The 15507-nt window shown below is 34.8% G+C and overlaps 1 protein-coding gene and 1 long non-coding RNA gene across 2 annotated transcripts in view; one reads left to right on the top strand and one right to left on the bottom strand.

The window, feature by feature from the left end:
- IL1RAPL1 (interleukin 1 receptor accessory protein like 1) overlaps nucleotides 1-15507 on the top strand; it is a 741179-nt gene that overhangs the window by 517360 nt on the left and 208312 nt on the right. Inside the window, exon 5 of the mRNA XM_081327132.1 lies at nucleotides 14464-14538. Coding sequence (XP_081183258.1) covers nucleotides 14464-14538 — 75 coding nt within the window. The remainder of the gene's footprint in view (nucleotides 1-14463; nucleotides 14539-15507) is intronic.
- Nucleotides 1-15507, bottom strand: part of LOC308667712 — a 171444-nt gene that overhangs the window by 6634 nt on the left and 149303 nt on the right. The gene's annotated exons all lie outside the window — the stretch shown is intronic.

Genomic DNA, 15507 nt, shown 5'->3' with positions numbered 1-15507 from the left:
GAGAAATTGACCTTTGGAGTTCTATACCCATAAATTTAAAGGCCATTTGCGTCTAAATATAATAAATTTGCCTAAGGCATATATTTCTCTAAAAGCATATATCATGCTGTTTGGAGCACTGATGAATTCACTGAAAGCTTGAATCCATTCATTTTAAAATATATAGCAGAAGTGTATGAATGGGGTGCATGTGTGTGCATAATTACATGAAAAAAATCAGGGAATTTTTATGACAATATTAAGACATTATGCTTTATTCCCAGTAAACATGTTTAGGGTATATCTTTAGGTTGAATTACTGTAGTAGATGCTTTTTACTCCTAGGTAAATGAACAGATACTGTATTCCTGAAGTTCTCAGATAAGCTTGAAGAACTGCTTTTGATGGGTAGAAATAATAAACATTGTATTTTTAATATTATATACTGTTTATCATTTAAAAATTTTATAATATATATTGCCAAATGTTTTTTTATGAAACATTTTGTGGTTTCTGTTATTAATATTCAATTCAAATTTATATACAACCAAGTCATTCTGACTTGTAAGATAAAATACATTTAGTTATTGAGTTAAGTCCACTTTCTTAGCAAGCAAAGTTACAACAGATTCCCAAATAGTATTCGTGATCCAGTTCTGATGGTCAGCTCCCACCTGAGGTCATGTGATGCTTCAGGTTGTAAAATCAGTTCAGTCATATAATGACATACTTTATGACCATCACAACTTAGATAATTCAGCAAAATTTTCAGTGTTTAGGTGGAACTCTGTGAGTGTAGGATCTCACCTCAGGTATTTTCTCAAGAAAGCAGAACTCTTGAAGTGAACCAGCATTTCAAAAAAAAACTTTTATTGAGAGATAATGAATGCAGAGAAAACAGGCAGGATGTAAAGTTCCCACGTGGAAACATTAGGTTAAAACCCTCTCTTCCAAACCACTCCCAACTGCCCAATCCACAGGGAACCAATCCAGAGGTGCAAGGTGTTATCAGAACGCTGGGCTGGGAAGGTGATAAGAAGTTGTTCTCAGGCACTACGATCTTGTTTCTCCAGAGCTGAGACAAAACAAATGGTGCTGGGCTCATCCTTCCCCTCTCCCATTCCCAAGAAAATACATCAAAGCAAAAGAGGAACAAAATAAAATGGATACATCACAGAAGAGCCCCGAGGTTCCCCCTTCCCACCAGAATGGCAGCATCCCAATAGGGATCTATGGGGACCTGACAGTGAGCATCTTCCAATATTGTTGTGTTCCACATTTTAAGACTGGAACTGGAAATAAATTGGTAACTGTGTAACTAGTTCCAGAATCATTTTTTTCAGAAAAAAGTATTCATGCTTCATAATCTTACCTTGTTGCCAAGTAATAGCAGAACAGAACCACTGAAAGCATTTGCTGCAATAATTTTAGTTTTATGGTAGCCACACTCAATTGCTATATATTCTATTTCCTTCTTTGGGGACCTAGCAGTTTGTTTGCTTGTTTGTTTATGTATTCTATATAATCTATTGCAATACAGAACTGTCAAGAAATTCAGAAACCAATTGTTCCCAAGAGACTTAGTTTCCAAAAAGTATTTACTTGAGGATTGTGCAGGGTTAAAATATTCCTGGTTGACTGCTTTGATAAGCCATGTGTGTATAAAACTGCAGTTATGATAAATGATGAGGACATGAGTTGCAATTTATCATTTACCTTTCTCTGCTTCATCTGCCATAATGAAGCTGATCTGTTTCTCCTGGGACTTGAAGTAACCTTCCAGGACATAAAATAGAAAATAGCTACCTTACTTTTATTGCAGTGTTTTAGCGAAATAAATATGTTGCCAGACAAGGAAGTAGATATTTTGACTGTGATCTACATTCTAATGCAAAAGCTTGATCTATGAACTTCTCTAAATTTTTATTTATGCTTAAATCACTGCAGACCAGAAAACTTCAGAACTGCCCAATTAACTTTCCAAATTATACTGTATACCATACACATTAATGCGCAAAAATTCTGCAACCTATTAGACAATGAGATTAAAATAGGGGGAATTCCAATATTCTTTTGTGAAATGGTCATCCAAACCTCTTAGAAAATTTGTGTAAATCTGAATAGATTTCACATTTCTCCAAAGGTTGTGACAGAAAGCTTAGTAGTTTTAGGTATCAACATAGACATATCAAGATATATTATGAAATTAAATTGCATGTAAATATGTTTTGATCAATATATAAATATATACTTTGATGAGGATTGTTTTATATAGCACTGATTAATTTGGACATGAATGGAATTAATAAGGACATGTATAGAATCACAACAATGACATAGATCAGACATAGAGTAATGCGTCCTTTATCTTAAGCAATCCACGTACTAGTATACGTAGTCCTCACTTACCAACTGCACTTGGAGTTTACTTGTAGCCACAGTAAGTATATATAGGACAAGAACCTCAAATTGTTGAATTTTACTGTATTTTACAATACTATATTTACAGTATATCAACCTTACTTCTATTAGTTCAGAATAACATGCATTGCTGATTTGTTGGCTTAAATTAGAATAGTCTTTTGAAATAGAAGGGAAACTAGGTTCACATATTGGGCTAAGAAACAGTATACTCAGCCATGGTTTATTGTATAAGAGGAATTGGCTTATTTTACACAAATGATAACTCAGCCAGTGAGTCACATTATGATTGGTACAGTATATGAGACAAGGAACCCCTATGAGAAACCCCTAGTATTGTTATGGCATAAAAATGTCTCAGTAAACATCTGATAAATTCAACCCAAGCTGAAAAACCTGACTTAATGGAATTTAGTTTTCTTTTAATGAATTAATTCACAAATATGCTTTCCCATGTAATTTTTATGATACAAAGGCAGAACATTTTTTGCTTTTATCATTTCAACATGATTATTCATAAAGTTAGGTTTAGCTTCTAAACAACTTCTGATTTCCTGGCTACATCTAGGACAGGGGTCTTCAAACTTGGCCCTTTTATAACTTGTGGACTTCAACTCCCAGAATTCCTTAGCCAGGCACACTGGCTGAGGAATTCTGGGAGTTGAAGTCCACAAGTCACAATAGGGCCAAGTTTGAAGAGCCCTGATCTAGGACTCATTTTTCTTGAGTAGGGAAAGCAATAATTAGGCTCCATGAAAGGACTGGATTTCACTTATCCTGTAAAACCAAAAATACTTCTTTTTTAAAAAAATACTAGTCAAAGTAACAATGAGAATCTACATCTAAGCAAGAATTAAAGTTACATAGCATAGTTACTCTTGAATTTCAAGATTCAACAAAAAAAGATTTGTTAAAGTTCTGTATTAGACTGGAAGATCTAAAGAAGTGTTTCTCATTTCTGGGAGCTGAAGTGCGTATATCTTAAAATTGCCAAGTTTGAGAAACACTGCTTTAAACTAAATTTCCAGTTTTTCTAGGGTTGGTTAAAAACAGAAATCCTGCTAGAAGGTATAAAAATTCTCCAGATGAACTGAGTAGGAATGTCAAGAGGTTCAGCCTGTCTGCTGGCAGCAATCATATTTCCTTAATAGGTAACCTTTAAGAAGACATGCAAGAAGAGAGGGATACATTATTTTCTGCTACTTTTTACCTTCAGCTAGTATAACAGATTTCATTTTCAGCTTGTGCTGATGTTGAATAGACCTTGAGTTCACAGAAATTTTTGGTGAAAGTGTTGTGGCTTTTGTAAAGAAATGCTGTGGCTCTTGCTGAACTGAATGCAATTCAGAGCAATTTTTGTGATCAGCAACAAAATAACTAGATAATATGAGGCTACCTTCTCAATTCGTTCCATTTTCTTTAGTTTGTAATTTATTTATTTTTTAAAAAAATAACTTCTTTATGAAAACCAGTAAAATGGGGATTTGGGGATTTATAGATTAAAAACTAAAAATTTCTGACTAATTTTCTGTTGTTTGTGTAAATTCTGTTTCAATAAAAATTATATTAAAATATCTTAGCTTGAAAGCTTTTAAAGTTTTTTTTAAAGAATAAATTGAGTCATAGTTTGAGACATTGACTGTGCAAACTGTCAGTGAAAATGTGTCTGCTTTTATTATCAAACTTTCATTGAATTTCCTTCAAAAATAATGTATGTTGATATGACCGATGGAGGCCCAGTTGAATTAGTTTTTATTGTTTTGTGGGTTTAATAGCATGGAAAATACTTCTATTTTTAAGAAAACTAATAGGGGGTCAGCCTAATGATTGTTTAATAATATTTTTTTATTTCTTTCTAAATGCGATGTGATACTTCTCTCTCAGGAATTTGAATGAAAAATTGGAGAATAATTCTAGCATAGAACTTACATGAGAGTATGTGAGATACTCCCATTTTTAATGTAAAATTTGGCAGTCACAAAAGCAAGATTCATTATATTTTCAAGTGAATAAAAATAGTATGTTGGCTTTCTTAAATATCCTATTAGGGTAAAACTATGTAGGTTGTTTATTGTGCTTCCAACCTTTTTATCTAATTAATTCTATTGTTTTATGAACTGTTCTGTCCAATAATATGTAGTAATTAAGAAAAGATCAGAAGGTGTTAGATGCTTTATATTTCCATGTGTTTTTGACAACTGTGCATAATGTATGAATAGGATTTTTAACAATCCACATTCTAATGGTTCCATCAAAAGCAAATAATGTTATAGGCAACATAAAATATTTTACATGAGTATATTTTAAGTGTGCAAAGATATTTGAAGTATTTGTTGTCTGCATAGATTTCTAAAATGTCCCTCACATTTCTCAGAATTATATCATACAATGAGAAATACCATCTCATTTCTGCATAACAGTTGCGCTCTTTTGAAGTAATTTGATATGAGGTTCTTCCATTTCCATCCAATTCAATTGTTTCTACTTCATGATAGAAAGTAGAATATATAATAATTTTACTATCCCATAGTGAAAAAACAGTTACTATTTTAAATTCTTTATATATTTGCATTGGACTGGCATTGCCTATTGACATAATCTGGAATGGGTGGCAATTGAGTTTTATAGTAAAATTAAGTAGCAGATCAGCTTTTGCACTTTATTGGAAAACCTGAAGGTAGTTTAAAAAGGCCATCAGTAGACAAGATGCCCAGATGATATCATTGATGACAATAATGAGGTACTAGAATTCAAAGAGATGCAAATTGTTGTTGGACTATCCTGGCAAAATGACTTATAAGCAACTGAACAAATAAACAGCAACAACAAAAGTTCAACTTATGCCAAAATAACAATATTTTTAGAGATAGTTTATCAGTACAGAAATGTATCTGGATAGCTTGATACAACAACAACAACAAATATGATTTGCAGGCTGAGGATTGAAAAAATTCCATCATAGAAGGCAAAATGTTTTATAGCAGCTTGGCAAGAAGATATACTGTACAGGTAATTCATACCAAGGTTTATATTCTATATGGTAATTATATTACAGGAAAGTTTAAGAAAATTATTAGATGGTATAATATCAATAGTATTGCTTGGAACGTCTATGCAGATACCCAACCATTGTGAAAAAAAAATGTACAGTAGATCTGTGAGGTCTTTAATGCTTTCTGAGCTTGTTTTTTTTTCCTTGCAGATGCTTCATTACCAAACTAGGTAATATAATGAGTGCTATCTAGTTTGGCAATGAGTGTTATTTAATTTGGTAATGAAATGTCTGCAAGATAACAAACATGCTCAGAGAGCACTGAGGACCCCATAGTTCAAGTCAGAGCTACAATATTTCTTTCAAATATAGATCTAGCCTATAGAATGGGGAAAGCAAACAATTAAATGTTAATGGAGGTGAACCAGAAGTTCTGAGAAAGTAGAAGCTTGACAAAGAAACTCAAAAGAAACTGAGTTTGGTTTTGTTTAGTATAAAATAGGGCAGAGAAAGTCTATAGCAGGGGTGTCAAACTTGCAACATCACGTCACGTGTATCGTGACTTTTTTTCTATTGCTGGCAATGGAGTGGGTGCATTTTCGGCATGACGCATCCAGCCCACGGGCTGGCAGTTTGACACCCCTGGTCTATAGGCTCTGAATTTGTTAGTCTACCCTTCAACAATAAGCAGCATTCCTGGAATCCCTGCTGCTCCTATTTCTAAATATGGCTTACATCAAAGAGTTAACAATTGTCATTAATATAAGTAACAATACAGTACAATTAATTTAGGTCTAATTTACTTTATTACTTTAATCCCATGAAACTTTTCATACCACATTGGAATTATACAATATTAGAAATTACAAAAAAAAAAAAACAATTGGGAGTGGGGAAATTATGATCTTGGAGACTTTAGCAAAGTACAAAACAGATTGAGAAGACAATGGTTCAAATATCATCTCACCTATGGCTCACTGGAAAGTCTTGTGCTGTTATGAGGTTCTACTTATAAATCAATAAAATGTTAGCAGTTAGTAACATAATAAATTCAACAAACAAGCAAAATAATAAATGTGTAGCCTCCCAGGTCAAAACTTTCCAGATCAGTTGACTTATATTGTAGTATACATTTACATATGAACGTTCTACCTTGACCTGAATCTTTAAAACTTCCTTTTCTTTTTGTTATTATTTTAGAAAACACCCATCTGTGAGGCCACCATTTTGATTGTTGCAGCTTTTTCTTTTAAGCTTTTTTTTTCTTTTTTAAGCAGGCCCTTGGGAATAGCAGTGAATATTCAAGAACCTTAATATAGAAAAGGAGCAGTATCTGAAGTTTACCTCAATTACTAGGTTGGCTCAAATTTTATGTCACCTGCAATTAGACATGAACAGATAATGAGGAATCTCAACATCTGTTCACACATGTGTCATCCATTCCAAATATCCCCAAATTATTCATGGTCATTAGGGGCCACATCAATTTAAAACTTTATGAACAGTCCTTTGAAATAGTTTAATCTGCACTTACTTTATATATACCGCCTTCCTTTTTTTAATAACCAGACACATTTGCATCACATCAAAGCTCTTCTCCAATAAGGTTTGCATCCTCTATTTGAAATGTTTCATTCAAATCTAGGGAGCCATACTTATTCTTAATTTTTAATATTTTGGAATATAAAGGAAAAGCAAATTATATTGTTTTTAAATAAATTTGAAAGTATTAGTTGAATATCCATCTCTATTATTTGGAGTTGTAAGATATCTGCATCATATCGAGAAAAGTTATTCTAGTAAGGCAAATATTTTCTGTAATATATCTAGATTCAGAATAGAGATGAATATACCAAATTAATAAAAGCATAGGTGATCCAAATGCCTTATTGGTTTGTAATGCAAAATATGCATTCTTCTGCACTTGCCATATCCCCTCAAGTGACAAAAAGTGCCAAATAAATGGGAATGAGGGAACTATAAAAGTTCTTCCTAATCTAAGCATGTTTTCTTTAAGGGATTTCAAATAATTGAATATCACATTACCTTAAAATAACTCAGTAATGTATGCAAAATCCATATCTAAATGTCAGATTCAACAAAGTGATTCTATTATATTTGTGATCCTAAGGAAATAATATAATTTACAGTTTTATCATTATACTTGAATGCTCAGAGAAAAATAGTATTTGTTGTTTGTCAAGGTTTTAGTGTTAGACACCTGATTTTGTTCTGGGAGCAGAAATCATGCCTTGCAATAGTGTATCTAAAATACGGTTATTTTTATATCTTAAATATGTAACAGGTTAAAATGAAGTGTCAGAATGATCTGTAATAGCATTTCTAGATCTGTTTAGAAAATCTTTCACAGAATGACATGTGACTTTAAAAATCAAATTAATCTGGCAATCTGTCTATAAAGAATACTAGGTAATTAAAAGGTAAAGGTAAAGGTTCCCCCGCACATGCATGCTAGTCGTTTCCGACTCTAGGGGCCGATGCTCATCTCCGTTTCAAATCCAAAGAGCCAGCGCTTGTCCGAGGACGTCTCCGTGGTCATGTGGCCGGCATGACTAGACGCCAAAGGCGCATGGAACGCTGTTACCTTCCCACCGTAGTGGTCCCTATTTTTCTACTTGCATTTTTACGTGCTTTCGAACTGCTAGGTTGGCAGAAGCTGGGACGAGTAACAGGCGCTCACTCTGTTATGCGGCACTCGGGATTCGACCCACCAAACTGCCGACTTTCAGATCGACAAGCTCAGCGTCCTAACCCACTGAGCCACCACGTCCCTGTTGGTAATTAGTACATATTAAATTCGGACTTATTATGGACAAAATATTGATCCCTGTAAACAATTCTGTACTTAAAAGCTTCTTTTCTAGAAAATATTCATATTCCACCAAAGTAAAGTTCTGGGGCCTCACCTGGTGAGTGAGGTTCAAATCTAAAATGACTCAAGGACATTCATGATACACATACATGGGGTGAAGGTTAATCATTAATCCCAAATGCCTTTATCCAGAAGTTTCATAGTCTTTAGTGGAGCTTCAACTACAGACAAATCTTTGTGAGTTGTAGTTTTTCTATGGAATAAAATGGAAAGGCTGATGCTATGTTGTGATAAATGTCCTTGTAAATCTATATTGAAATAAGAAGAGACAATCTGCTCACCAAGCATATAGAAATGACCTAGTGAAATACTCTGGAAAAACCAAGAGCAGAATTTTAAAGCATCCTAAATAAATTATGAAAATTGCACATTATTCTTCATAGAGGTTACAAAGGTCTAGGGCCACGCAAACAAAACCTCATTCCACTATTATATAAGGTAGCATACCTTACAATGACAAGGTTGCTGTGAGACAGATTGATGTTACAGATAAGATTTGGCCACACAATTTCTGTGACATGAACATTTCTAATCCCTTGCTGTTTAAAAACAGCATTATTTTTCACAAAGAAAGCTGCCACCTGGGGTCTGTGGCCTCGAGTAAGTAATGTATCAGTTCGTAAAATAAACGGAACTTGTTTTTCCCTATCCTGCATGTCTTTTGTACTAGGATTATTACAGCAACTGCTCTACTTTTTAGAGACCATGATAGAACTTTGCTTTGAAAGGAGTTAAGAGATTTATAAGAAAAGTGTCTGCAGAAATACTATCTGATAAGAAATAATTGAGCTGAGACTGACATAAAAGACAAATCTACATTTTAGTAGCATACTGGGCAGTCTCTGAAAGATGACTATATAGTGATAATGTGGAGTCTTTTTAAGGATGTTATGAAGAACTACTAGTTAAATTAATGGCATTGGGGAAAAAAAGACAAGAAAAATTACACATATTTCTTACTGAATCCACAGGCCATCTTTCCACCTAAATTTTCCTATTTGCATGGGATACTATTGAAAGTCCAGCCATCAAGTTATTTTTAATATATATACATCAGACACTTTAACTCCTTATCCAGAAAGGCAGGATAAGAAAGATTATAGTTTGGTAGCAAAAAATAATTACTATTTCAGGGCCATCATTCCTTGCTGTGCAAGGATAGGGATACAGAAACTGACAAATATATTTTTCTTTTCTGGCCCTTTTCATAATCAAAGTACCAGCAGTAAATTATCGATTAATAAAGGAGCTTTAACAGTCCTTTAAAATTGCAGACTGTACTTTTGCAATCGGCCAATTCCATATCATTTTATGCATGCCTCTTTCTTAAACCAGAGTAGTTTGATATTGCTTCTCATTATTGATATTAGTTAGGCTCTATAGTATTCCCATACTTATTTATTTGAATTTATTAGTCACCTAACTCCAAAAGACAGCAACACCACCAGATGGATTTGTAACCGACCGACAAACTTTTCTCAATGTATAGTCCTTAATGAAAATATATCTTCATGGAGAGAAGCAATGGGATACCACAAGATTCTTTTCTAGTCTCAGTACTCTTCACTATCTTCATAAATTGTTTAGATGAGGAAATAGAAGGGGAGCTCATCAAATTTGCAGGTGACACTAAGCTGGCAGGAATAGCCAACACCCCAGAAAATAGGCTCAAGATCCAGAAGGATCTTGACAGGCTTGAACATTGGGCCCTGTCTAACAAAATGAAATTCAATGAAGAGAAAAGCAAGGTATTACACTTAGGCAAGAAAAATATTTATGTGTGTTTTCCATATTTTTTAAAGATCACAGAGAGAAAGGTTTTGAGTTAAAAGTGCAAGCTCTTTTAGAGTTTCGGATGTAATTGGTCTTGTTCTGGAAGCAAACATTTTCATGATAGATGGGTATAACCTAAAGATATTTCTACTTATGTTGGATTATTACTTCCTTCTTATGTCAGTTGTTCTCCTTGGGTCCTTGGGTTCATTTAACCATAATTTCTCCTTTGGAAAAAACACTGAAGCAAAGTCTTAGTTCTGCTTTAGCCTTTTTGACTTCCTTTCTGTAGATATGTGCTACTTAGCAGTGATTCAATGGGCATTATACCAGCATTCAATCTCCTATATATCTCATTTTAACTCTTAGTTAAAATCTCCTTATGTGCACACATTGGTTCTAGCTGTCCACCATTTCCCTCCTCTTTTTGTAATAGAGTGTGATTGTACTTGTAATATCTTATTTTAAGAGGTTACTGATCCCAGAGCTACAGCTATTAAGCCTATTGCTTAATAGCCCAATAGCCCAATTGTTAGAGCTATTATGCCAGTAAAGTCAGAGTAATTAGATTTCATTTGATTTAGAACATCTTCATTCATTACAGAAGAGCCAATAAACTAGAAATTCAAGTGAGTTATATGTCTGCTATTCTACATCAGTCCCTCTAAGAGCAAACTCAGCTAGAGAATATTGACAGGACTGTAACTAATATGGGCTGTTGAGAACAAGGCAAAAGCATACCCAAGGGAACCTTAATGTTTCCAGAAGTACAACAAATATTTTGCAAAATATTAAAGAAAACCAGAAGAAAAGGAAATATAAGACTAGTGATGGAATGAAGTATCCAGCAGGAACAAGATGAGAATGATGAGCTAAAACACGGCTGACAAACTTGCCACATCACGTGACATGTCGCGACGTATCACAACTCTTTTTGCATTGCTGGCAATGGGGTTGGCACGGCTTCGGTATGATGAAAGCAGCCCACAGGCTGGCAGTTTGACACCTCTGAGCTAAAACATTAACCAGGAACATTTCATGCAAGACTTTGAATAAATATTCCATTTGCTTTTCTGGTGTAATTTGGCATCTTAGAAAATTGATAAAATATTTGGGTGACTAAATAAAATCAGAGCTTTATGACAGTCCAAAACCTGCATATTAGTCACCAAATACTAATACTTTTGATATCACTGTTAAATTTGACTAGTAGGTTACCTGATCCCAAAAGATACAAACTGAAGCACTTTGCAAATTGAAAGGAATGTTACCAAATTGTTTAGGCAATTCAGGTGGCATCAGAATCTTTATATTTGAAGGGTGCTTACCCCATCAACTCTCATCACATAGAAAGATAGTAACTGATAATTGTACAATTTTCAGGATATTGTTAGAATAAGCTTTCTAGTTCTTTGTTTTTACTGTTCCTTAGGATAGGTATTGATAGCTTCACAATTCTAAAACCTCCTAACAATCCTAAATAGATTGTAAATGTATCAACCTCTCCCATGTAGAAAACTGATGCTTTTCTTAGCATTAGAGCTTGGCACAAAATGTATTATACCACTTTTTATAATTAATGTTTTAATTATATAATGAATAAAACAATACACCGAAACCCTTTCATTCAAAATTATCAAGGAGAAATATCATACAATCAAATGCTCATTTTTAATGGAATGATTGAATGTGTTTACTTTTGCACAATGCCAGATTCATTTTCAAGACAGGTACTCAGTATTAAAGCAACTTTTCTTAAAGTGTTGCATTTTGCAAAACATTGGCAGGCTGTGAATTGCTTGTGGCACTTTCTATCAGGACACCCACACTGAAATAACATTTTAGCACATCTTTCCTTTTCCTTCCAATACCCTTCTTGATTCTTAAAAACCCTTTTGCCAATTTTAACCTATTCTTTCTCACTGAAGCTTCATAGCACCTTCTCTTCCCCATCACATTAGAGAATCAGCTGTGATTGGGCCTGGCCTGGCCTGGGCTAGGCTTTCCTGGGGCAGCTGTACCTTGTGCCTCTTGCACTGCCATGCTGGGTCATACTAGGGCAGCTGGCACTTTCCAAGGCAGCTGTAACTGGACACATTAGGCTTTCTTCCCAAGGTTGAATGCAGTGGTTTCCTTCTTGCAGCCCAGAGTCATGGCACACCAAAAAGCCCTTGAGACACACCAAGGCAAGTAGGTCCAGAGCCACATGTTCCTGGGATAACTTGGCACACCACAAGACAGGATGCAGGGCAGCCAAAAGGGCAGATATGGGGTAGAATAGGCAAGTTGGAGGAGTTGAAGGGGAGGCAGACCTTTATCTTGAAAGACTTACTGTGGAAACCAAGGCTCCAGGCTGGGAGGGACCAAGCTGAGACTGACTTGGATTGAGGTATGTCCTTGGCTAATGACCAGTAGAATTCAGTTAACAAAGACAAAATGGAGTGCTGAGACTGCTGTAGTGAAATGGTGCAATCATGTGAGCTTTATGACATTGCTTAGTAATATAATTTCAGTCCCAACTGCCACTGAAGTTGAGGACTATCTTTTATATGCACATGGAAGGACTTGACATTACCTAGAATGGAAAAATGGGTGGTGAACTTGGCTGAGATGACAACATTGACAGTTTTGGTTAAAGAAAAGATATTGATTCATTTTAATGATGATCGGAAACCCCTTTTGAACTTTGTGCATGAAACAGAAAAAAATGAAATTATGTATGACATATGGATTTGATGATTAGAAGAAGCGGTAGATAATAAAAATGAAAAAATATATTGTAAACTTACTGTAAGAATTTAATGTAAATATATACTTATATCTGCTCTGAAAAAAAATTTCTTTATATTTGTTTTCTGTATTTTTTTCTGCACTTTTGGCTTTGTTCTCTGTTTCTTGCTTTGTTTTTTTCTCTTTTTCTTATTTTAATTATTCATTTCTGTTAGTTTTTATTTTGTTTAAAAATTTCATAAAGTTATTGTAACTCAAGGACTGCTTGGATATGTACATATTCTAATACATGTGTATGTGTAATATATACACACATTGTAATAACAATATTTAATAGTTCACAAAACAGTTAAAATAAAAAACCTTCCCAATCATAAAGTAAAATTTAATTTTAAAAAGTCTATAAAACCCCATGGCAGCACTCTGTCATGCATCTACCCACCATTTTGCTGGACTCCAGCCTTATCATATCTCCGTGCTTGTGAGAAGAGTCAGCTCTTCAAGGCCTTCTTAAGGCTAGGAGAGTGGGGAACTGTTATGGAAAAGAAAATGTTGTCATTTAGGCCCTGCTAGATGACAACATTTAAGGGAAGGGACCTAGAGCAGGGGTCCCCAACCGCTGGTCCGTGGACCAGTACCAGGCCGTGGCTTGCCAGCAACCGGTCTGCACAAACAAGTAAAGCCCTATCCATGAGATGCAGGCAGCACAGAAAACCATGCCCCCTCTGGTCCACAGAAAAAACCTTTCTCCATGGAACTGGTCCCTGGTGCTCAAAAGGTTCAGGACCTCTGACCTAGAGCGCATGCAACGTAACGTACCCTCAGAGAAAGGTGATCCTGTACATGGCCTAGTCCATGGGTCCCCAACCCCCAATCCATGGAGCAGTACTGGGCCATGGCATGCCAGCAATCAGGCCACGCAAACAAGCAAAGCCCTATCTGCAAGATGCAGGCAGCACACAAAACCACACACACCCCGGTCGACAAAAAAAACTTCTCTCCATGTAATCAGTCCCTGGTGCCCAATAGGTTGGGGACCTCTGGACTAGTCCCATACCATTTAGGGTTTTAAAGATGATACACTTTGAATTGCACCCAGAAAGAAACTAAAAGTCAGGACAGGACATGCAGCAGTGATGTAATATGAGCACATCATAGAGTGTCCAGAACTGCTTGTGCCATCACATTCTGGACTGGTCAGAGTTTTCAGATGGTCTTCAAAGGCAACCCCATGTAGGACACATTGCAGCAATCCAACCAAGCAATGAAGTAGGGTGGTGCTGATTCTTATATGCACAGATGATGTGGTTATGTATTTATTCAAACATCTATGTCTCCTTTTCTGCCTTAAATGTTCTTTGTGCTGCCACCAAAATTTCAATAGTTTGGAATAGCTTTGCAAACACTGTCTCTGCCTGCCTGACAGTTTTTCTCTTTCTCATGCCCTTTCCCACATTTTTTATATCATTGTTTATTTTTCTTGATCTCTTCTTATTAAACCTGCTGTGTAGAAGTTTATTACCCTGCTTCTCTTACAATAAAGTCTATTACAACTTCTAACTCTTTGGATAATTATGTGATCCTGACTTATTGAAAGTATTTTAACATTTAAAATTTTAACATTTTTCAAGAATGTTCTAAAAGAATAAATATGTGTCTCTGTGTTTTTTTCTAGCACCACTTACAGAAAAACCACCAAAGCTTTTGTATCCTTTGGAGAGTAAACTGACAATTCAAGAGACACAGCTGGGTAAGTGACATTCTAGAAGTGCCGACATTGTCTGATCTTAAAATTGAGAATATACTTGTTTCATGCAGATTATTATAATAATATTTTATTTACCTTAACTATACAATACTTGCTGTGTCCTATTCCTTTATTTGTCTAGAACTAAATAAAGAGGTGTCTGTGATTGATATAAAATAAGTGTTCCAGCTGATGAATTGTGTTGTTTACTAAGAAAACTGTTGGATAAACCAGAAATGGATTTAATTTGACTACACTCCACTGCAAAATTTAAGTTTTCTTTAAAGCACTCTGTCAAAAATAATGTTTTGCATCTGGTAAGATATATTTTCGCACTGTCAAAACATATTTGTTGTACTATAGACAGATTACTCCAGAAATCAGTGGTCTGTCGTTGTAAGACTTGACTTTTTGGTTCTTGACAAATAGAAGGCTGTTATTGCTTCCATCCTTATTCTTCCATGATGACAGAGCCAGGCTAGGCTAATGTTACTGAATGAAGAGAGTTGTTTAGCTTTCCTCTGTTCCTGTGGAAATTACAAGTTACTGCTTATTTTAAGATTCAGTCTCATGTTTCTATTTTTTCCACAGTAAAGTCCTTAGTTGATAAAATTTACCACTTCATGAAAGCATCTATTTTCACATATAGAGTCATATACGAAAATTTTCCTTTCCCCAATTACCTAAAAGGTAAAATATATTAATTCAAAGGCAATATTATATTAATATTATAACATCTAGCCAGTATTTTACATTAGATGTTCTAAATGAGATATTTTCAGTTACATCTATGTAAAGCCAGTAATTTTGCTGAACATATTTTGATTGTAAACTTTGGAAACTTTGAATCTAAATATTACATATTTAAATAATAACTGTGTGTTGAATCATATTGATTTAATATTATGAAAACCATTTTAATTTGTAGAATGTAAGTTTATCCCCTGATCATTATTTCATTATTGTTGTACA

The sequence above is a fragment of the Vipera berus genome, assembly GCF_964194415.1.
Source record: "Vipera berus genome assembly, chromosome: 4".
NCBI lineage: Eukaryota > Metazoa > Chordata > Lepidosauria > Squamata > Viperidae > Vipera > Vipera berus.
The sequence above is the reverse complement of the archived record's forward strand: the minus strand, read 5'-3'. Positions and strand labels throughout refer to the sequence as shown.